This window comes from Ranitomeya variabilis, chromosome 3 (assembly GCF_051348905.1).
Source record: "Ranitomeya variabilis isolate aRanVar5 chromosome 3, aRanVar5.hap1, whole genome shotgun sequence".
In the NCBI taxonomy this organism is placed as follows: domain Eukaryota; kingdom Metazoa; phylum Chordata; class Amphibia; order Anura; family Dendrobatidae; genus Ranitomeya; species Ranitomeya variabilis.
Genome location: NC_135234.1, coordinates 444,217,157 through 444,241,807, shown reverse-complemented (window position 1 = coordinate 444,241,807; position 24,651 = coordinate 444,217,157). Strand labels below are relative to the sequence as shown.

Here is a 24,651-nt window from a genome sequence, read left to right as displayed (position 1 = left end):
CTAATTACTTTTACCGCACAAGGAACGGTGTAAGAAATAAAACCAGTTCTTGACCTGCTGATTTGTTCATTCGGACTCCTGAAAATCATAGTAAGGCTTGGCTCATGTTTATTTAGCGCTGAGTGCTTACACTGGGATTTGTGTAAATCTCTGAAATACATGATTTAGCACCAAAATGCATGAGGCTTGTTTAGATGTTCTTTCTTATACTTATGACGCTGAATTTTATGGTGCGGAAGCAGGAGGGAGAGGTTTTCGTCTGATGATTGTTCCATGAAGGCCATATTTGTGCTGGTGTCTCTGAAGTGTAGAACAATGGACTATGTACCACAACTGTAGAGTCTTCTAAAGATTTCTGAAGGTCTTTTGCAGTCAAGCGGGAGTTCTGATTTGCCTCTCTAGCAATACTACGAGCAGCTTTCACTGAAATTTTTCTAGGTCTTCCAGACCTTATCTTGATCTCCTGTTCCTGTTAACTGCCATTTCTTAATTACCGTATTTTTCAGACTATAAGACGCACCGGACCATAAGACGCACCTAGGCTTTAGAGGAGGATATTTGGAGAAAAAAAATTGAAGCAAAAAATGTGGTCAATTCTGTACTTAATATCCCCTATCTTGGTTTGCATGGCCCCTCATTCCTATCCTGGTATGCATGGCCCTCTCATCCCTATCCTGGTATGCATGCCCCTCTCATCCCTATCCTGGTATGCATGCCCCTCTCATCCCTAACCTGGTATGCTTGACCCCCCTCATCCCTATCCTTGCATGCATGACCCCCCCCCCCCCCCCCCCCAACCCCTATCCTTGTGTACATGGCCCCCTCATCCTTGCGTGCTTGGCCCCCTCATCCCTAGCCTGGCGTGCTTGGCCCCCTCATCCCTAGCCTGGCGTGCTTGGCCCCCTCATCCCTAGCCTGGCGTGCTTGGCCCCCTCATCTCTAGCCTGGTAGGAATGGTCCCCTCATCTCTAGCCTGGTAGGAATTGTCCCCTTTATCCCCATCCTGTTTTGCAGGGGCCCCATCTTGTCCTAGTATGCATGGCTACATCCTTATCTTGGCATGCATGGCCCCATCATAAACATTTAAAAAAAAAACATTACACTTACCTTCCCGGCGCTCCCTCGCAGCATCTTGTTCCAATGCCAGCAGCTGCTTTATGCCTGTAATCGGCGCATGACAGATACCTCATGCGCTACTTGCAAGCCGAAGGGCCGCTGCCAAAATACTCACTGCTGTGCACGTCGGGACTGTGTGCATGGAGAGCAATGAGCATTCATTGCTCTTCGTTAGCGCGCACAGTGTCAGCCGCCAGCTTCCTGCAGCTGCCAGTGGGCGGTCACGTGTGCCGCTACTTAAGGGAAATGAATATTCACCGCATTCCACTCTCAAGGGCATGGAATGTGGTGAATATTCATTTCTTTTAGTAGCGGCTCACGTGGCAGCTGCAGGAAGGCTACGGCTGACACTGTGCGCGCTATTGAAGAGTATTGAATACTCACTGTTCTCTACGCACACAGTCCCGGCATGCGTAGCAGTGAGTATTCCAGCAGCCGCTCTTCGACTTTGAAGCAGCGCATGACGTCCTTGCCATGTGCTGCTTACAAGTATAAAGCAGCTGCTGGCAACGGAGCAGGACTCGGGGAGCGCCGGAAAGGTAAGTGTAATGATTTTTTTTTTTGTTTTGTATTTGTTTTTCTGATGGGGCCATGCATACCAGGATGGGGCTGGGGGCCATGCATACCAGGATGCGAAAGAGAAATGAATATTCATTGCACTCCACACCCATGGGCGTGGAATGCAGTGAATATTCATTTCTCTTTAGCAGCGAGCACAGGAGATAGCCGCAACAGCGGGCTCCGGCCCCGTGACCCGCTGCTTCTCGTGCTCCCCCACCACAGCCACAGCTGGTACATCCAGACTATAAGACGCGTCCAACATTTTCCTCCACATTTTTGAAGGAAAAAAGTGTCTTATAGTCTGAAAAATACAGTCCATTTTGAACTGAGGAAAGAGCAAAGCGTTTTCAAGTTGGTCTACGTTCAGCTTTCTTCAGCTTTCTCCTGCTTTGTTGGTCTCTACCATTTTCAGAGTGTTAGGCTCACAGGAGATGTCCTCACAATCTGACATCTGGAGAGCTACTCCAACGAGATATGGGCTAAGATTCCCATTTCTAGATGTGCCATGCTGATGGACTATTACCCAAAAAGATTGACATTGACGGTAGAAAAGTTTTGAAATGTACACTTTTTTTTTTTTTTTTTTTTTTTTTACATGACAAGAACCTGGCATTTTAACAGGGGTATTTATATTTTTTATATGCGCTGTTTGTATGTGTGTGTATATAGAATCTATTTCTCATTAGCTCCACTGCCAATTTGGCAGCAAGCCTCTGGTGGCCATTATTCACTTCCCTGCTCATCACTGGACTGCTGTTGCCAATCGCTGATCTCAGCAGTTTCATGCCTTATTTTCTAACAGTTGTGCTATGGGGAAGACTTGTTAGGAAATTGGTATTGTTGCTGCACAGGATTCAACAGGTATTAGTTTCTATTTGTTTTTGCGCAATAATATATTCTCAGCTATTACAATTGTTTTATTCTTTTTAAATCCCAGAACACACATTTCAAGGTTCATATGATTCTAACATTTGTCACTTTTCGCTCCTTTTCTATTAGCTTTTAGGGGAACGTTCTTTGCGAGTGGATATAGCAGAAGGCAGAAAACAAGACAAAGGTGGCTTTGGGTTCAGGAAAGGTGGATCTGATGACAGAGGAGGTAATTTTAGCAAATGTCTTTTTGCTTATGGCCAATATGTTCTCTGTGTTCTCAGGAACTGCTGCTTTAGTACTTAGTGTTTTAAAGGGGTTGTCCAGCCTTATAATATTGATGACCTATCATTACAATAGGCCAGAATATGTGATCGTTGAGAATCTGACATCTCACTTTCCCCACCACAGATCAGCTTCTTTCATCTACTGCTAGATGTAAACTATGATTGGAGCCAGAGCAGCTCTGCTCTGTTGGCCGTGTAGAGGCCGTTGAAGAGAAATCCTATTCGATTAAATAGAACCTGAGCTGCATTTCTCTGCAATGGCCTCTACAGTGTGAATGTAGCTGTGCTTTCTACTCTATTCCCTGTTTACATTAGACTGAGGCTGAAAATTGGTAATCGAGTGCCTGACACCCCAATCTTGATTTTAACTACTTGCAGACTTCCCTTGGACTTTAAATATCTGGAGGTCCACATCCTACATTATAAATTTTGCTACATATGATTGTGCAGAAGCAGGGAGTCCGCTGTCTAAGGTAGCAAACCTCCTCTTAGAAAAAGAAGGGACTGTTTGTTACAGTCTTTATGTTCTTGATCGCTGTGTACCCAACTCTGAACAAGTAATGGGAAGCACTTCCTTCTTTCTCTTCCTTCCTTTCTCTTCCTTCCTTTCTCTTCCTTCCTTTCTCTTCCTTCCTTTCTCTTCCTTCCTTCCTTCCTTTCTCTTCCTTCCTTCCTTCCTTTCTCTTCCTTCCTTCCTTCCTTTCTCTTCCTTCCTTCCTTCCTTTCTCTTCCTTCCTTCCTTCCTTTCTCTTCCTTCCTTCCTTCCTTCCTTTCTCTTCCTTCCTTCCTTCCTTCCTTTCTCTTCCTTCCTTCCTTCCTTTCTTTTCCTTCCTTCCTTCCTTTCTCTTCCTTTCTCTTCCTTCCTTCCTTCCTTTCTCTTCCTTCCTTCCTTTCTCTTCCTTCCTTTCTCTTCCTTCCTTCCTTTCTCTTCCTTCCTTCCTTTCTCTTCCTTCCTTCCTTTCTCTTCCTTCCTTCCTTTCTCTTCCTTCCTTCCTTTCTCTTCCTTCCTTCCTTTCTCTTCCTTCCTTCCTTTCTCTTCCTTCCTTCCTTTCTCTTCCTTCCTTCCTTTCTCTTCCTTCCTTCCTTTCTCTTCCTTCCTTTCTCTTCCTTCCTTTCTCTTCCTTCCTTCCTTTCTCTTCCTTCCTTCCTTCCTTCCTTCCTTTCTCTTCCTTCCTTCCTTCCTTCCTTCCTTCCTTTCTCTTCCTTCCTTTCTCTTCCTTCCTTCCTTTCTCTTCCTTCCTTCCTTCCTTTCTCTTCCTTCCTTCCTTTCTCTTCCTTCCTTCCTTCCTTCCTTCCTTCCTTCCTTCCTTCCTTCCTTTCTCTTCCTTCCTTCCTTTCTCTTCCTTCCTTCCTTCCTTTCTCTTCCTTCCTTCCTTTCTCTTCCTTCCTTCCTTCCTTCCTTTCTCTTCCTTCCTTCCTTCCTTCCTTCCTTTCTCTTCCTTCCTTCCTTTCTCTTCCTTTCTCTTCCTTTCTCTTCCTTCCTTCCTTTCTCTTCCTTCCTTCCTTCCTTCCTTCCTTTCTCTTCCTTCCTTCCTTCCTTCCTTTCTCTTCCTTCCTTTCTCTTCCTTCCTTCCTTCCTTTCTCTTCCTTCCTTCCTTCCTTCCTTTCTCTTCCTTTCTCTTCCTTCCTTTCTCTTCCTTCCTTCCTTCCTTCCTTTCTCTTCCTTCCTTCCTTCCTTCCTTTCTCTTCCTTTCTCTTCCTTCCTTTCTCTTCCTTCCTTCCTTCCTTCCTTTCTCTTCCTTCCTTTCTCTTCCTTCCTTCCTTCCTTTCTCTTCCTTCCTTCCTTCCTTCCTTCCTTCCTTCCTTTCTCTTCCTTCCTTCCTTCCTTCCTTTCTCTTCCTTCCTTCCTTTCTCTTCCTTCCTTCCTTCCTTCCTTTCTCTTCCTTCCTTCCTTCCTTCCTTCCTTCCTTCCTTCCTTCCTTTCTCTTCCTTCCTTCCTTCCTTCCTTTCTCTTCCTTCCTTCCTTTCTCTTCCTTCCTTCCTTCCTTTCTCTTCCTTCCTTCCTTCCTTCCTTTCTCTTCCTTCCTTTCTCTTCCTTCCTTCCTTCCTTCCTTCCTTCCTTTCTCTTCCTTCCTTCCTTCTTTCTCTTCCTTCCTTCCTTCCTTTCTCTTCCTTCCTTCCTTTCTCTTCCTTTCTCTTCCTTCCTTTCTCTTCCTTCCTTCCTTCCTTCCTTCCTTCCTTTCTCTTCCTTCCTTCCTTTCTCTTCCTTCCTTCCTTCCTTCCTTTCTCTTCCTTTCTCTTCCTTCCTTCCTTCCTTCCTTCCTTTCTCTTCCTTCCTTTCTCTTCCTTCCTTCCTTTCTCTTCCTTCCTTCCTTTCTCTTCCTTCCTTCCTTCCTTTCTCTTCCTTCCTTCCTTTCTCTTCCTTCCTTCCTTTCTCTTCCTTCCTTCCTTCCTTTCTCTTCCTTCCTTCCTTTCTCTTCCTTCCTTCCTTCCTTCCTTCCTTCCTTTCTCTTCCTTCCTTCCTTCCTTCCTTCCTTTCTCTTCCTTCCTTCCTTTCTCTTCCTTCCTTCCTTTCTCTTCCTTCCTTCCTTTCTCTTCCTTCCTTCCTTTCTCTTCCTTTCTCTTCCTTTCTCTTCCTTCCTTCCTTTCTCTTCCTTCATCACTGGATGGAGGAAGGGAGCAGGAGATGCCGTGTCCTAGAAGACCCCCACCCCTACAGCTCTCCTATGCTGCCAGGAGACTGCATTTCCACCATGACTATGACTAATATACCAGTCCCAGGTTCAGGGGAAAATCAGAATTTTAATATGTTAAATAAATGAAAAGTAGGGAAAAAAACCACTGTCAATCCAAACTGCTGTTACTAGCCCTGTTAACCTCTTGGGAAAATAAAGATCCATGTCATATCCGTCTGTTTTCAGACTTGCGTACGGGAGTGCTGCGGATGGCAGCTTACTTCCTCTCTTCTTCCTCCCTGAAACCACGCCTACGCTCCGCCTACACGTCCTGCAGTGCCTGCATACCTATCTTTAACATTGGTGCGCTGCACCAGATGCAACATGCTGCATTTTGTTACGGTCGGCGCAGCGCCAAAACTGCGTATGCGGAGGCATCCGCATACAGCGTGCGTCCCTGCGTACCCAATGTTAAAGATAGGTATGCAGGACGCAAGGAGGCGTAGGCGTGGTGTCAGGGAGGAAGTACGCTACCATCCGCATCACTCCCATACGCAAGTCTGAAACCAGCCTAAAAAATCATTTTTTAAATTTGTTTTTAGACCTTCTTTATGGTCATAAAAATGTGAAGACTTTTTTTTTTTTTCCTCCACCGATATCCGTAAAAAATCACATTAAAACAAAAACAAAAGATATTTGAATATCCGAGCGAGAAAAAAGTTCTCTATAAACCGCATGTATGAATGACTGAAAATGGGCCTGGTCAGGAATGAGTGTAATTTGCCCGATCCTGAACTGGCTTGTGACCTATCCTAAGGAAAGGTCATCAATATCATACCATCAGACTTCCCCTTCAATGGTGATTAGTTTTTAATTCTAGTGTTATGATGATTTCTCACTGTAACATTACTACAGCGTATAAATGAATTTGTAGGCTGTAATGCAGAACTGTCTTTCAGCGCCCAGTCTATACATCCATACTGTGCCTCTGATCTCCTGCCAAGGTTTTTTCTTGACACAAAATCCATGAGAATAAAAATCCCAGTATATTTCATGGCGTGTAATGTCTGTATACTTCGCCTAAGGGGACACTACATTGCATACCCATTGCAGCTTTTTAGTGAAACCATTGACCATTTTTATTATTTTTTTTTGTTTGTTTATTTACTCAGTCATGTTTTCCAAATGGCAATATAATACACAATGCATTTTTATATATTTTTTATTTTTTGTCACTGGTGAATAGTTATCACATGCAATCACTAGTTGAATAGATGGAATGTTAAGAAATTAATTGGATTATTAATCCTGTTCTTACAATTCAATGTGGAAATGTGCACCTTGGGGAGGTATTTCTGTGATGTTGTGGTCTACCGGCAGAAGCATGTAGTGATTTTCTGTTCCCGTTAATGGAATAAAATGACTGCATTCATCACTGGTCGCTGCTGACGAAGAATAATTTGTAGGTGTTTGGGTGTAGGTGGCTCTTGACTACTCCTCTTAGTGGAGAATTGTATTTTTATGGAGGTTTTGTCGCTGTTGTGGATGGGTATCGGGTTTTCCACCTCATCCTGTAATGTTTGGTTTTCTCAGTTTTCGATTTCATGTTGCTGTTACCTTATTTTTCAGGAAACGATAGTTACGGCTCTAGAGGAGGTTCACGAGATGACTTCAATTCTGGTAAAGGTTATGTTTATTTTTCCTTAGGGCTTTCACTGGTTTTTCATGGTGCGGGGGGTCGTCCAGCTGTTATATATATATATATATATATATATATATATATATATATATATATATATATATATATATATATATATATATATATATATATATATTTTTTTTTTTTTTTTTTTTTTCTTCTTTCTTTTTACACTAACGCCAACTACTTTTGAAAAATTGACTTTCTTACCTGCTCGTTTTTTCATAAGTAATTGTTTTGTGCACACTTTTGTTGTCTCTTTTGTTCTCTGCTACTTAAAACGATTACTTTAGTCTCTGCTTTAATAAAAAGAAAAATATGAAAATGACGTGTACAGTGCCTTGAAAAAGTATTCCTACCCTGTGAAGTTTTCCACATTTTTTTTTTTTCAAGTGATACCACAAACAAAGGGAACCTGTCAGCATGATTGTGCACAGTAACCTACAGACAGTGTCAGGTCGGCGCCTTTATACTGATTAAAATGATACTTGGGATGATGAAATCTATCTTGTAATTGTTTGTTAATCTTTTTGTTCTGTTTTGTGTTAATGATATGCTCGTGGTTCAGAGCGACCTGTGGGGGTCTTCATGGGGTGCTCTGCTTATGTATTCATAATGTAGACAGCTGACAGGTGACTGATCCCTCACTGACCTGCCCCCTAGTTTACATAATGAATAAATGTACATATTAAAAAAAAAAACCTTCTGCCGGCCGGCTGTGCTGCAGCATAAGGGTAAGTTCACACAGGGCGTTTTGCTACGTTTTTTATGCTAATTTTCAGCTGCTTTTTACAATACCAGCAAAGCCTTTGAGATTTCAGAAATCTCATGCGCACACATTGGTTTTTTGTGTGATCAGTATTTTGTGCTTTGCTGCTTTTTTTGGACATAGAGCATGTCACTTCATTCAGTGTTTTTGCTGCGCTTTTTCAGCGTTTTTCACCCATTAACTTCAATGGGTGTTGAAAAAACGCAGGTATCATTATTTGATGTGTTTTTGCTGCTTAAAATTCAAGGACATTAGCATGGACAAAGAGAAAAAATGCACCTAAACTTGCTGTTTTTACGCATCTTTCCTGCCAAGAAGGTCAGGTTTTGCTGCAGAAAAAAAGCAGCAAAAACGCCTTTTGTGAACTTACCCTAATCGCATGTTGAGGGTAAGTTCACACAGGGCGTCAAAAACGCAGGTTTAGGTGCGGTTTTTTTGGTGCGTTTTTTTCCCCCTTTGTCCATGCTAATGTCCTTGAATTTTCAGCAGCAAAAAATACCTGCATTTTTGCAGCGTTTTTTCAACACCCATTCAAGTGAATGGGTGAGAAACGCTGAAAAGTGACATGAAGTGACATGCCCTATGTCCGAAAAAGGCAGCAAAGCACAAAATACTGATCACACAAAAAAGTGTATGCATGAGATTTCTGAAATCTCATAGGCTTTGCTGGTATTGTAAAAAGCATCTGAAAATAGCATAAAAAAGCAGCAAAAAAAGCGCCCTGTGTGAACTTACTCTTACTGTGTTACTAAAATTATTATTAAGTGTCCTTGAGGTTATCCTGAGTATTAAAAAAAAAAAAAAAAAAATCGAAAATGCGTCTGTGCAATAGCCGCTATCAGATCACCTGTATATACACTGATAGCTGCTACTGTACCGGCATGGTGGGCGCCATTTCAAATTTTTTTTATATGTCTGTATATATATAATTATATTATACTCAGGATAGCCTCAAGAACATTTTATTAACACCATAAACATGCAAATATGGCACGGCCGGCGCTTGCCTGCAGAAGGGTGTGTTTTTTTTGTTTTTGATTTTTTTCAGTATGTGCATTTATTCATAATGTAAACTAGGGGGCAGGTCAGTGAGGGGTCAGAGCACCACATGCAGAACCCCCCCACACACACACACAGGCCGTCCCGGAGCACCAGCTCAAAATGTTCTTCTTGGGTCTCATCTGACAGCGCAGACTTGCAGTTTGCATAAAGCAGTCTTAGGCCGGCGTCACACTGGCGAGTTTTACGGACGTATGAGCGCAGAAAATACACCCGTAAAATACGCATAACACACGGCCCAATGATTCTCTATGTCCCAGCTCCTATCAGCCGTATTTTACTGATCCGTTTTATACGGTCTTCTACGGCCGTACAAAATCGCAGCATACTGCGTTTGTCACCGTAATGCGCAAAAAAAATCGCCAATGAAAGTCTATGGGGCGAGAAAAATACGGATTACACACGGACCAGCAGTGTGACTTGCGAGAAATACGCAGCGTGTTCTATAGAAAAGCCGGTAATTCAATTGCCGGCTTTTCATTTCTCCTTCACAAACCCGACATATGAGACATGGTTTACATACAGTAAACCATCTCATATCCCTTTTTTTTTTTTTTTTTTTGCATATTCCACACTACTAATGTTAGTAGTGTGCATGTGCAAAATATGGGCACTGTAGCTTGTAAAATAAAGGGTTAAATCGCGGAAAATATTGGCGTGGGCTCACGCGCAATTTTCTCCGCCAGAGTGGTAAAGCCAGTGACTGAGGGCAGATATTAATAGCCTAGAGAGGGTCCATGGTTATTGAACAATGCTCAGTGAGATGTTCAGAGCTTGGGCTATTTTTTATAACCTAACCCTGCTTTACATTTCTTCACAACTTTATCCCAGACCTGTCTGGTGTGTTCCTTGGTTTCTATGATGCTGTAGTTATACTGAGAATATTACACACAGGTGGACTCAATTTACTTATGTGGCTTCTAAAGGCAATTGGTTACTCAGGGTTTTATGTAGGGGGCTCAGTACAAATATACATCACATTTTTCTGAAGATTTATATTTTAAAAATAAAAAAAACACGTTTCTAAATCTCTCCATTGGGGAACACAGGAAACCATGGGTATATGCTGCTTCAACTAGGAGGCTGACACTATGCACAAAAACGTCAGCTCCTGCTCAACAGTGAACACCCCACCTAGTGGCACCAAGTTAATAAGTTTACCTTTTTTCAAGTAGGAGGTGGACACGGGTCTTTCACAATACCCATATCTACCTCGTTTTTTAGCATTTTTCATGAGGGTTTCCTCTAGCCCTTGGAGGGATAGAGTATGAACAGTCGCACTGTAAGAAAAAAACAGAGTACGGCGTGGACTGATACACCATATCTTCATCTGTCTATCCAGCAGAATCCCAGCCCCTAGCACATCAAGAGTGTTCAGGTGATCTGAACACTGGTCCTGGCCCCCCACTCTCCCACCAGATCCGGTCTGCGTCAGGAGTTAGACATTCTACAATTCTGTTAGCTTTGGACGACTGTTATTGTAAGTGGTGCCTCTTTTTTTTTTTTTTTTTTTTCCCCACAGTTATCCAGTCTATACAGTGGAGTGTCTGGCCCACTCCCGTCCGGAGGCTATTTTATAGGAGCTCATAGCAAGGATCAGGGAGGAACTGCTGATGTATCACATAGACTGGGGTGGTTCTTTTGTGGTGGGGTTTGTTTTTATTAGGGTTTTTATGTGCATTCAGTGCTTGGGTTTTTTTTTTTTTTCTAACTGTTCATGGCCACTAAGGCCTCTTTTTGTCACCATGTTAAACTACTTTCACACTAGCGTCCTTTGCAATGTGTCGTTCAGGAGAAAAAACGCATCCTGCAAAGTTGTCTGCAGGATGCGTTTTTTTCCCCATAGATTTACATTACCGATGCATTGCGACGTATTGCCACACCGTTACATGTAACTTTTTTTTGCGCGTCGAGTCCGCCATTTTCGACCGTGCATGCGTGGCCGAAACTCCGCCCCCTCCTCCCCGGACCTTGCAATGGGGCAGCGGAAGCGTCATAAGACTGCTTCCGCTGCCCACGTCGGGCATTTATTTCACAGCATGCGTCTGTACGTCGGCTCGACGCACTGCGACAGGCCCGTACCGACGCTAGTGTGAAAGCAGCCTAAGGCCTCTGTGCCGCACTCCTCTCACTTGAGGCCCCAGCTTCAGTGCAACCTAACCATGTTTGGCCCCGCACCCTCTCTTCCTCCTGAACACACCCCTTCTCCTTCTGTGGCGCCAGTAGCCGCACCCTTTTCTCTCATTGAGCCTGCGTTGTCCTCCCACGCTCGTCATTTTCCGGCTCTGCAGCATAGTAGCCCCTCCAGCCAGTGATCGGCACAGGAACCTCTCCAGCCAGCGATTCTGACCCCTCATCTCTGCAGAACCCTGTGATCTGCTTGTGTGACCTCTGCTTTCCTGTGGGATAACTTCTGCTTTGCAAACTGACACTCGCCTCAACAGTCCTTTTTCTTCTGTCCCCTAACCTCTGACATTAGTTAGTGAGCCTGCCTCTCTTCAATCATGCCTAACCCAAAAAGAGTGTGTTCTTGTCCTGGAATCTTTTTCTCTCATGAAAAGCTGTGTTCTTCCTGTAAATGCAGACCCCGTTCTGGTCAGATTTTTTTCCCCTCTGTCAAGATTGCAGCAATATCAATTCTTCTGCTGTTACTGCCCAGGAGTCATCCATTGCTCACGGAGAGAGTGCCCCCCTGATCCCAGATTAAGCGTCTTCTTTCTCAATCCGTTGCGGATCTAACCAAGGTGTCCCAGACCCTTGTACTTGAAAAATTTCCCATCCCTCCCTCCCCCCTTTCTGGAGGATCCCATAGCCCTTCCCTACATGCTCTTAAGGATGCCAGCAATGGTTGTAAGAGGGCAAGGCAGGAGAGTCGATCCAGTTCCTCTTCTCGCTCCTCTCCATCCCACCCCCTCAGTCCCTCTGGGCGGGTAGCTTCTTCCTAGTCATCTTCTCCAGAGACGTCAGTGTTCCCGGAGTCTGACTCTTTCTGAATCTGAGTCGGACCTGGACCCTGACTAAGCTTCTTACATGAGACACAGTGGAGAGTGTTATAGTAATTGTCAATTAGACTCTTAGTGTTATGGGCACCTTTTCGGACAGGGCTTCTCTTAAAGAACCCAATGAGAGTCTCATGGAGTCATTTGCCAAATTAACCTTTTGAAGCTGCAGGTTCTTCCGTATTCTCTGTCTTTGACACCACATTCGTGTCAGTCTATTTCTGCAACTCCGTCAGGGCATCGTTGCAGGAGCTGCACCTGACGAGTTAGCCGACTTGGTGGACCAGATCTTGCAAACTGGAAAATATGTATTGGCCACCTCTCTGGAAGCTGCCGCCTGTGCAGGTCAAGCATCCAGGAACATAGTGGCCAACTGCAGAACCAGAAGAGTTCTAATCTCCCTCAAGCTAAATCTCTGTGCCCTCCCCACAAATGCAGATTTTGACCATTTCGTCTATGGAGGATTCCTCCCGTCCGGAGAGGCTGCAGGCACAGCAGAAAAGAAGGCCTTCCTTCAAGCTGACTCTTTCGTGGCGCCCCGCAAGGCGTAAGGCAGATTCTCTAGGAGTAGACCTAGCAGATTCAACTTTTTTTTTTTTTTTTCTGCCCAGGGAGTCCCTCGGTGGGCGGTCGTCTTTTGCAGTGACGCCTGGCTCACCTCTGACAAGGATGACTGGGTCAGGAGGATACAAGTTGGGCTACGTTCACATTTGCGTTGTTGGGCGCAGCGTCATCGACGCATACCGACGCATGCGTCATGCACCCCTATCTTTAACATGGGGGGCGCATGGACATGCGCCGGTATGCGTTGTACTGCGTTTTACGACGCATGCGTCATATAGACTCACAAGACAGGGCGCAGGGTACGCTACTTGTAGCGTTCTCCCTGCGCCGAAAGTCCCGATCTGTAGGATCTTATGACAACGCATGCGTCGCAAATCGCTGCGTTGTGTACATGCGTTGTTGGTTGCGTCGCCGACGCTGCACCCAACAACGCAAATGTGAAAGTAGCCATAGAGTTCACTTTACTGCCCAGAGACCCGTTTTTTCATATCCCGAAAAAAAACCTCACTCCCCAAAGGGACCCCTCCCTGGTTTTTGAGATCTATGCAGCCATATCCTTGTTCCTGTAATCAGGCACCTCAGGAACTTTTTTACAGGTTTCTATTCAAACCTCTTTGTAGTTCCAAAGTAGGAATGGATGGTTCGACCCATCGTGCATCTCCAAGCTACGGAGTGAAATGGTCCTTCTTCGCAATTTCAGAATGGAATCTCACGGTCCAGGGTAGCTGGTCGCCAGAGGAGTCTTCAATGCCAATCAACTTTCTTGAGATCGGAGCCATTCTATTGTCCCTTTTCCACTGGCAGGACCTTCTCAGGGGCCTAACAGTTTGCATCCAGACCGACGGTGCTACAGCAGTGAGGTATGTCAACCACCAGTCTTGTGGCCATGGCTGAAGTCTTCAAGATTCTTCACTGGGCAGAAAACAATGTATCGACATTATCGATAGTTCACGTCTCCGGCGTAGACAATTTGGCCGCCTTCTTTCTCAGTTGAGTAGGAGACATGTCGCTACATCAGGACATCTTCCAGCAGATTTGTCTCCTGTGGAGCACTCCGGACTTGGACCTTATGGCGTCCTGGATGAACATAATAGAGGTCCCACAGTTTGCCTTCAGATCCTGCGACTCTCTCGCGGAGGACATTGACGCTCTGGTGATACCCTGATCTTAGTTCGTGCTTCCTTATCTGTTACCGCCGCTTCTTGCCAGGCTATTGTAAACGCGTGGTGCGTTTGGATAAACGCACCACGCTCCTTTTATATAGAAAATCAAAGCAGTATGGGTGCTGGTTACCCTAAGAGCAACATATTGGTCCAAGAGGGCCTGGTATGCAGAGGTTGTCAATGTACTCGCAGACTCCCGGACAGACTAGATCTCCTTATTCAGGGTTTCATCTGCCACCAGAATTTTCGGTCGCTCGATTTGATCGCATGGCTGTTGAAAGTGTGGTTCTAAGACAGTCCGGATTCTTGAGCCATGTGATTCAGACGATGATCCAAGGTCTGAGGCCTACACCATCTCAAGTCTACGATCGGACATGGAAAGCATTCTTTTGTTGGTGTGTTGGACTGTGCCTATGGCCTTTTTTTTTTTTCCTTCTTTTCTGGCCTTACTTCATGCAGGATTAGATGCAGGACTTGCTCTCGACTCGCTGAAGGGCCAAGTTTCAGCGTTGTGTGCTCTTTTCCAAAAGTACTTGGCTTCAGGGAGTGGCTCATGCGACTCCCCCATATTGCCCTGGGACCTTAACCTGGTTCAGGATGCTCTCAAGTGTTCCCCCCATTTTGAACCGCTTAGAGAAGTCTCTGTTTTTCCTATCATGGATGGTGTTTTCTCTCGTGGCCATTACTTCCATCATGTGGGTGTCAGAGCTGACAGCACTCTCTTGTCTCTTTTCCTTCCTTATTCTACATCAGGATAATGTAGTTTTGCGGGCAGTGCTCTTTTTTCCTTCCCAAGGTAGTTTCCACCTTTTATTCTTAATGAGATCGTCCTCCTATCCTTCTCTAGTGAATTCCACGGATTGCTCTCTGACCAGATTGAACCTGTTCAGGGAGATTTGCATTTACCTTTGCTTGCTACTTTGTTGTGAAAAGTTCAAGTGGTATGAATACTTTTTCAAGGCACTGTTTCAATATGGTTCAAATACAATTTGAAAGAAAAGTGCATATTGAATTAAAAGACACTTTTCCACTTATGGAGCGCACAGTTCTTGTTTTGTACAGCTCGCTTCTTAGTTTTGCTGTGTGTACTACGACAGAATCTGTAGGAATATAGGCAAAGGAAGCAATCATCATAAAATGTCCTTTTGTTTAAGCCAGGCTTTCTTGTTTTATATAGTTTGAAAAAAACATGGCGCTGTTTGTAGACTCCAAAGCCCCAGTTTATCAAGACAGACTCTTATTGGAGTAAAATTTTTGGCAAAAATTAAGACTGATGTTTCATGCACCATTCTTAAAGGGAACCTGTCACCCAACCCCCCCCCCCCCCCCCCCCCATCCCAGGTGTTTTTAACTAAAAGAGCCACCTTGTGCAGCAGTAATGCTGCATTCTGACAAGGTGGCTCTTTTGGTTATTGGTGCTGTAACTGCAGAAATAATCCGTTTTGTAATTTGTCCCAACTACCTTCCTTCAGTCCTGGAGCAGCCCCCCTGCTGCAGACGCCACACAGCCGTCACTCAAATCCTCTTGGCGCCGCCTCCTCATCGCTGTTTTGAAATGAGCCGGTGCCTGCACTCTTTTCTCCTGCCTTGGGCAGGCGCAGTGAGCGCTGCCAGTCTGTCCTCATATGCAGTCTAGCTGACTGCGCCTGTGCGGCTGCCCTGCCTGTGAATCCCAGCCCTGCAGTGTCTTCTGATTTATTCTCACTGCGGGGCTGGGATTCACAGGCAGTGCGGCCGCACAGGTGCAGTCAGCTAGACTGCATATGAGCACAGAGGACGGGCAGCGCTCACTGCGCCTGCCCAAGGCTGGAGAAAAGAGCGCAGGCGCAGGCGCCGGCTCAAAACAGTGATGAGGAGGCGGCGCCCGGCGCCAAGAGGATTTGAGTGACGGCTGTGTGGCGTCTACAGCAGGGGGGGAAAGGCCTGCCTCCTTGACTGAAGAAAGGTATTTGGGACAAATTACAAAACGGATTATTTCTGCAGTTACAGCACCAATAACTAAAAGCCACCTTGTCAGAATGCAGCATTACTGCTGCACAAGGTGGCTCTTTTAGTTTCAAACGTCTGGAGGGGTGACGGGTTCCCTTTAATGAAGGGCGTGCAAAAATAAAATGCAACAAATTCATTATCTACTTCAATTATGTTCAGTTACGTCATATGTCGTGTCCATCTTTTCCTGCAGATGATGGTAATCAGCCATCATGTGCCTCTAACAGCCACTGGTGGAGTGAAGCTCCGCCAGAGTCTGTTAACCAGGTAAATGTTGCTGTCAATGTCTAACTGCTGCAATTAACATGCACCAGCAGACGGGTGCGTCATTCTTTGTGCCAGTGACGTTATTGCGGCACACAAATGAGTTGGCAAGACAGCCGGAGGTCAGCTGAAGACCCCTGTGCTTGTCATGACGATTCCCTTTGAAAGCCATCCTGTAGCTGCCATTCATAGGTGACCTTGATTTTCCTAGTAGTGCAGATGAGTTCAAATCACCCCACCCCACTTTTGCGCCGTTAAAAAGACTATTAAAAAACTACACATTTGGTATCGCTGCGTTCATAAATGTCCGATCTATCAAAGTATAAAATGATTTCATCCAATCTGTAAACAGCATAATGAGGAAAAAAAAAATCTAAATTCCATAATAAAAATTTTTTGGCCACCGCAACATTGCGATAAAATGTATTAAGAGGCAATCATAACATCAGCTCTACCCTATAATGGTATCAATAAAAACGTCTTCTCTGGGTGCAAAACGTAATCCCTCACACAGCCTCATATCCTGAAATGACACTGGTCTGGGAAAATGGCAACACAAGTAAAAAAAATATTTTTTTTCTTTGTTTACAGATTTCTGATAATTTTTTTTTTATTTATTTTACCACTTGGATACCAAACATGTAGATTTATTTATTTTTTTTGTGTACTCGCACTGACCTGGAGAATCATATACCATACAGGTCCTTCTCAAAAAAATTAGCATATAGTGTTAAATTTCATTATTTACCATAATGTAATGATTACAATTAAACTTTCATATACTATAGATTCATTATCCACCAACTGAAATTTGTCAGGTCTTTTATTGTTTTAATACTGATGATTTTGGCATACAACTCCTGATAACCCAAAAAACCTGTCTCAATAAATTAGCATATCAAGAAAAGGTTCTCTGAATGACCTATTACCCTAATCTTCTGAATCAACTAATTAACTCTAAACACATGCAAAAGATACCTGAGGCTTTTAAAAACTCCCTGCCTGGTTCATTACTCAAAACCCCCATCATGGGTAAGACTAGCGACCTGACAGATGTCAAGAAGGCCATCATTGACACCCTCAAGCAAGAGGGTAAGACCCAGAAAGAAATTTCTCAACAAATAGGCTGTTCCCAGAGTGCTGTATCAAGGCACCTCAATGGTAAGTCTGTTGGAAGGAAACAATGTGGCAGAAAACGCTGTACAACGAGAAGAGGTGACCGGAACCTGAGGAAGCAGTGGACTGAGTCTGGTGTGGAAACATCCAGAGCCACCGTGCACAGGCGTGTGCAGGAAATGGCCTACAGGTGCCGCATTCCCCAGGTAAAGCCACTTTTGAACCATAAACAGCGGCAGAAGCGCCTGACCTGGGCTACAGAGAAGCAGCACTGGACTGTTGCTAAGTGGTCCCAAGTACTTTTTTCTGATGAAAGCAAATTTTGCATGTCATTCGGAAATCAAGGTGCCAGAGTCTGGAGGAAGACTGGGGAGAAGGAAATGCCAAAATGCCTGAAGTCCAGTGTCAAGTACCCACAGTCAGTGATGGTGTGGGGTGCCATGTCAGCTGCTGGTGTTGGCCACTGTGTTTCATCAAGGGCAGGGTCAATGCAGCTAGCTATCAGGAGATTTTGGAGCACTTCATGCTTCCATCGGCTGAAATGCTTTATGGAGATGAAGATTTCATTTTTCAGCACGACCTGGCACCTGCTCACAGTGCCAAAACCACTGGTAAATGGTTTACTGACCATGGTATTACTGTGCTCAATTGGCCTGCCAACTCTCCTGACCTGAACCCCATAGAGAATCTGTGGGATATTGTGAAGAGAAAGTTGAGAGACGCAAGACCCAACACTCTGGATGAGCTTAAGGCCGCTATTGAAGCATCCTGGGCCTCCATAACATCTCAGCAGTGTCACAGGCTGATTGCCTCCATGCCATGCCGCATTGAAGCAGTCATTTCTGCCAAAGGATTCCCGACCAAGTATTGAGTGCATAACTGAACATTATTATTTGATGGTTTTTTTGTTTGGTATTAAAAAACACTTTTATTTGATTGGTCGGGTGAAATATGCTAATTTATTGAGACAGGTTTTTTGGGTTATCAGGAGTTGTATGCCAAAATCATCAGTATTAAAACAATAAAAGACCTGACAAATTTCAGTTGGTGGATAATGAATCTATAGTATATGAAAGTTTAATTGTAATCATTACATTATGGTAAATAATGAAATTTAACACTATATGCTAATTTTTTGAGAAGGACCTGTATAGTGAACATGATGAATAAAAAATAAAAAAAAAAACATTGTGGACTTGTACTTGACATTTTCAACGTGCTTGGAATTTTGTTCCCCGCTTTCCAGTGTATCACATGATAAAATGAATGGTGTCTTTGAAAAGTACATCTTGTCCCGCAAAAAACAAGCCCTTATACGGCTATGTGGATGGAAAAATAAGCACATCATGGCTCTTGGAAGAAGGGGAGGAAAAAAAATGGAAAATCACCAGGTGATGAAGGGGTGAAGAGGTGCATTCCACTTAATGAATTTTGCACATCTTATTAGTGCTATGCACCTGGGCAGAAATGTCAGTGTAGTGAGTGAGTTACTGGAGTTAATTTTCTGGTGTAAAAACAAACAAAGAAAAAAAAAAAAGCCACCACCTTTCATGAGTTTATTCAGTGTGCATGACCATGCCTGATCCTGCACCTGCTGGTCCACAGCTTTGGCAGAGCTACTTGAATCTGGCATGAAATGGCAAAAAATGCTTTAGAATAGTCACACTTGCATCCGAGGCTTCATCTCCATAAAGAAGCACTCTTGTATGTAATGTAGTGTCGGTGTATTTATACTTCCCTACCAGTCTCTTTCCAGCGTCAATCTCTACTTCGCTGTGATGTCACGGGCCTGCAGACTCCCTGGGGCACGCTGCGCTCTGTGTCCCCACAGTGGCTTTTACAGTGTTAGCCTATGGGGCATCAGATGGCTGCTCCGTAGGCTTACATTATAAGAGACTTCCGGTTCACACAGAGATCCTACATAGGAGGTGACAGCAGTGATATTGATCCTCTGTAGGGCTGTGGAGACAGTAAGGCTACTTTCACACTGGCGTTTTTTTCAGTACGTCGCAATGCGTCGTTTAGGGGAAAAAACGCATCCTGCAAAGTTGTCTGCAGGATGCGTTTTTGCCCCATAGACTAACATTAGTGTCGCTTTGCGACACATTGACACACGTTGCAACCATCGTGAGACGGTTGCGCCGTGTTGTGGCAGTCCGCCGGGAGCAAAAAAGGTTACATGTAACGTTTTTTGCTGCCGACGGTCCGCTTTTTCCGACCGCGCATGAGCGACCGGAACTCCGCCCCCACCTCCCCGCACCTCACAATGGGGCAGCGGATGTGCTGGAAAAATGCATCCGCTGCCCCCGTTGTGCTGCGCAGAGAACGCTAGCGTCGGTAACCTCGGCCCGACGCACTGCGATGGGCCGGGCCCGACGCTAGTGTGAAAGAAGCCTAAGCCAAACCACCGACTGACTCCTCAATTTCCCTGACCCCCGACTCTCCAGCACTGATCGCTACAGAGCATGTACATAAAGTGCAGTGCAGATTCATCTCAACTGAAAGCCGAGATCAGGAACAGAACAGACATTTATAGGACATTTCATAACTTTCCCAAATTCTTATGAAAACATGTACAGCACATCCTGCATTGTACGACTGAACCAATGTATTATATATTTTAGGAGTCAGTCCATTTTATACCAACTCGACCAAAATGGACTCTGACTCCACAGCCCAGTCCTCTCCTCTGGAAGTGCAGCATCAATCACATCCATAGTGCTAATAGGGTTGATACATGTCCCGTACATTACCCCCTGATAGACATGAATGTTGTGTAATGAAAATATAAATGGCGCCTAATTTGATTGCCTCTAGTAGAGATGTGTACTGTGTGAGTATATTGTGTGTAATAGTGTGTACATTTGTGTATCAAGTTTCTTTTTTAAGACCTGTAAATGCCGTACTTTTTGCACTATAACACAGTGCAAGTTTAAATAGAATACATACTAAATATAACCTCTCATGTTTTTAAAGAGGTGCAATTAATTCCACTAATGCTGATGAGTCCATAGCAAGGTCTACACTTGCGTGACTCTCTTAAAAGGGGTTTTCCCACGAACAAATCTTATTTTAATCAATAGATCTTGGAATAATAACTTCCACAATTGGATGTGTTTTAAATAAAATGTTCCTGTGCTGAGATAATCTTATAAATGTGCCCCTGCTGTGTACTGTGTAATGGTCACGTCTGACCGTACACGAACATGGTCTGATCATACCACAGCTGGGTGGAGGAGGACACGAGAGTATACAGACAGGACAGCATGGGCTACAGCTGATTTATTTATTTGAGAGAAAACCTATTTTAAAACCAGGCAGGAAATGCTTTACCTCACAAAAAGAATCCGCTGTGAACCCTGCTGTACTATCTGTATATTCTCTTTTGCTTCCTCTCCTGCCCAGGAGCTGTAGTATAATAAGACCATGTTCCTGCACGGTCAGACACGGCCATTACACAGTACACAGCAGGGGCACATATATAAGATTATCTCAGCACAGGAACATTTTATTAAAACACGTCTAATTGTGGAAATTATTACTCCAAGATGTATTGATTAAAATCCACTTTAAATTAACTGTGAGGAAAAACCCCTTTTAACCCTTACAGTACCATGACTTTCATTTATACGCTTTTTTTTTTTTTTTTTTTCCCCTTTATTCCAAGAGCCATAACTTTATTTTTATTTTTCTATTGATGTAGCTGTTTGAGGGCTTGTTATTTTGTGGGATGAGTTGTAATTTTGACACCATTTATTTTACTTTATCATGCAATGATAAGGAGGCAGGGAGGGATTCCAATTGGGATCAAATTGTGAAACATTTCAATTAGACCATTTATTTTTTGGATTTTGTTTGCTCTGAGCCCATTTTGCAGTAAAAACTAACTGAGATTATGATTACAGCGATGCCAAACATATTTATTATCTTTTAAGTACAGTTGTGAAAATAAAATGCAGACATTTGTAGTTGTTGAAAGAAAAAAAAATTGTCACCGTTTTGAGATCCATAGTTTATTTTTTATTTTATTTTTTAATCTATGGAGAGAACAGTATGACGGCTATTTTTTTTTTTTATACCATTTTGGGGTGCATAAAACATTGATGACATTGAGATTTAGACGAGTCCTAAGATGATGAGGAGCCTCTAGTAGGCCCCCACCTGCCATGGAAACAGGATTGCATTGTGGTGGGCATTAAGTAGGTGCTTCAATGATTGACAGCAGCATTTAAATAGTTAAATGAGTGGTCTCATAATAGCTGCTTTTATGGGCAGTTGCTGTCCATGTATGATGGCCGGCATCTGCCCCATTTGGACAAGGCACAGCTCTTGTGCCCCTAACGTACCCAGTAGAGTGCACGTGTTAGATATTTTCCTATTTAAAGGGAACCTGTCACCCCCAAAATCGAAGATGAGCTAAGGCCACCAGCATCAGGGGCTTATCTACAGCATTCTGGAATGCTGTAGATAAGCCCCCGATGTATCCTGAAAGATGAGAAAAAGAGGTGAGATTATACTCACCCAGGGGCGGTCCCGCTGCGATGGGCGTCGCGGTCCGGTCCGGGGCCTCCCATCTTCTTACGATGACGTCCTCTTCTTGTCTTCACGCCGCAGCTCTCTGACTTTTCCCGGCGCCTGCGCACTGCAGTACTTTGCTCTGCCCTCAACAGGCAGCGTGATCCGTCAGAATAGAATAGATTCCCCCTATAGACCCACCTTGTTGAATATTGTGCACTTTAATTGGGATACTAGTCAGGCATTTTAGTATATGCCCCATTTGGTTAATAGCAGTTTGAGCCTTCTTCCAATTTTATTTTATTTCATTTTATTTATTGTATACAACATCTATCTATCTATTTAATGTATCGTTTTTAATTAGGAATGCTGTTTTTTAGTAATCCCTAAAAATCCCTCTATTAGTATGTCTTTTTATTTAATAAAACTTATTTTTAACTGTGATCACCTAATAGTTATACAATTATATATACGTACATATATGTGTATGTGTGTGTGTATACATACATATACATACATACATACGCATACACACACACACATTCTTCTCACACCAATCATATAATATCATAAGATGCTCCATGCAGACACTTGCCCCATATAGTGCTGCACAAACGTTATGGCCCTATATGATGCTCCATACAGACACTTGCCCCATTTGCTGTTGCTGCGATGATTAAAAAAAAAAAAATCACATACTCACCTCTCCGTCGCTCAGGCCCCCGGAACTTTCAATATTCACCTGACTTCGTTCCGGCGCCGCTCCATCTTAAACGTCTTCTGCACTGACGTTCAGGCAGAGGGCGCACACTAACCACGTCACCACGCCCTCTGACCTTAGCGTCACTGCTGAAGACGGAGCGGCGCCGGAACGAGGAGCAGGTGAATATCGCGCAGCGCTCCCCCACCCCGCTATACTCACCTGCTCCTGGTGTGGTCCCTGCTTCCTGGCGCCGCAGCTTCTTCCTGTACTGAGCGGTCACCGTTACCGCTCGTTACAGTAATAAATATGGGGCTCCACCTCCCATAGGGGTGGAGCCGCATATTCATTACTATAATGAGCGGTAACGGTGACCGCTCAGCACAGCAAGAAGCTGCCGGCGCCAGGGACCTGCAGGCACCGCGCCAGGTGCAGGTGAGTATGATTAGACAGCCCCCGCTCCCCCTCCCCTGCCGACCCCTGTGTATGACTCAAGTATAAGCCGAGAGGGGGACTTTCAACCCAAAAAAAATGGGCTGAAAATCTCTGATTATACTCGAGTATATACGGTACTTAGAGATTTCTTGTATGTAAAAGCTGATTTTAAAAGCGCATTGCATACAGATACTAGGTGAGAAAAATCGCATTGTACTCGTCTGACACTCTTCTGACTTTTCAGGACCAATATTGAGCTCCTTTTATAAATGTAAATGAGTGTGATCCCTATTAGAGATTATGTAATGTCTGTCTCCCCGACACTCTTCAGTGGAGTCTTCTGCTTCCGTTTGCATCACTTGTGTAACAGATTAGTTTTGCATATCAATTCCATTTGTCTGTTACTATAAACAGAATTTGAACATGGCTTTACCGATTACCCAAAAATATGAATACGTTTTTTGGTTTTTTTTTAATTTTTACTTACATGTAATACAGTAGATTTTTCCTTTTTTCTTTAATATAAACAGTGAGATCTTTTAAACACGCTAAGACACTTTTGCACAAATGCACATACCTATACTGTACACAGGCGTACATTTACACTTAAAATACATATAGGGCTATTGCAGCTCCGGCATTGGAAAGGCTCAAGGGCCAAACATGAATGTGCTGGATATTTTCATAGACATGGCAGGCCATTGGACAGATGGGAGTGGGGCCTGCAGTTGTCAGGGAGCCAATAGATGGCCAAGTACTAGGCAGTGGACATCCTTATGCAGTCTAGCTTTGGATGTTCTGTGGCGCTTGCCACTGCGAACAGCGGGTTGGACAAGTTGGCGTAATCCAACTGTTTCATCATTTGCACAGCTTTGAAATACAGTCCTCAAGCATCCATCTCTTACACAGAAGTTACATAGCGACACAGAGAAGGGTCTGCCAAAGACTGGTCGTGATATTGCAAATCCCTTGAAAGCAAAACGCTAGTCTGCATGTTACCGAATCCTCTAAAATCAGGTCACTTGTCAATTCTACAGTGCAGTATTCGGACACTGAGTATATGGAAAAAATGTCGGTGTTCTGCAGCCTAGGTACACACGCTAATGGCCAGATGCATCATTTGAAATGGCTTGGGGGTTTGTGTTTTTTTTTTTTTTTTTTTTTTATAAAAAAAACCCCGTTTTTACTTGAGTTTTCACTGATGTATTTTGCATAAAAATGCAGTCATTCAAAAATCTTGCACAAAATACCATTTTTATTTATTTATTGCCTTTACCCATTTTAGTGACTCTTTAGGTCAAATTCTTGCAAAAAAACACGCAATGTTGTCTTGTATACATAAAATCACTCCTCCAATTTATTTAAAAGTTGCATTTGAAGAATCTGGCTGAAACCCGTGGAAAAGCCACATTTCCGTGAAAAGCCGAAAACAAACTAAACCTCAAAAGACAGCTTGAGAAAAATTACAAATTGTTTGAATTTGTCACGAATGAGTTTGTAAGGCTAGGGTCACACTACTGTGCTTTCTCTCCTATGAGGAAATTGGTGTAATTATGCTGATCACACTGATTAGAGTAAGATCTGAGTGTGATCCAAATTTTTCTGAGAAGACTATGGAAATAAAAAAAAAAAAAAATCTCCATCCTGTCAGTTTGTGAAAGTCATCCCACGTGGTCAAATGTTTTCCACAAACCTAGTGACGTGAATGGCCGAGTGTGATCTGAATCTGATGTAAATAGTGCATGGTGAGGCTTTTTTATTTTCTTAATTTTTATTATTTCCCCACCACCATCACCTCCTGATGGAATGTCTGAGGAATAAATCTGATATGTTCACTGACCTATAAGATTGGTCTGATTCAATGTTTTGTCGGATCCTACTCTGGCCAAAATTGCACTTGTTTGTATGAGCCCTATTTCTGAATTGCCAC

The 24,651-nt window shown here is 43.7% G+C and overlaps 1 protein-coding gene across 4 annotated transcripts in view; it reads left to right on the top strand.

Moving 5' to 3' along the window:
- The window catches only part of EIF4H (eukaryotic translation initiation factor 4H), a 61,519-nt gene that overhangs the window by 15,393 nt on the left and 21,475 nt on the right, over positions 1-24,651 (top strand). For 2 of the 4 annotated variants that reach the window (XM_077296476.1, XM_077296477.1), the window contains exons 4-5: positions 2,677-2,776; positions 7,079-7,129. In XM_077296476.1, the coding sequence (XP_077152591.1) occupies positions 2,677-2,776; positions 7,079-7,129 (151 nt within the window). The remainder of the gene's footprint in view (positions 1-2,676; positions 2,777-7,078; positions 7,130-24,651) is intronic. The other 2 variants (XM_077296480.1, XM_077296478.1) reach the window with 1 other exon arrangement.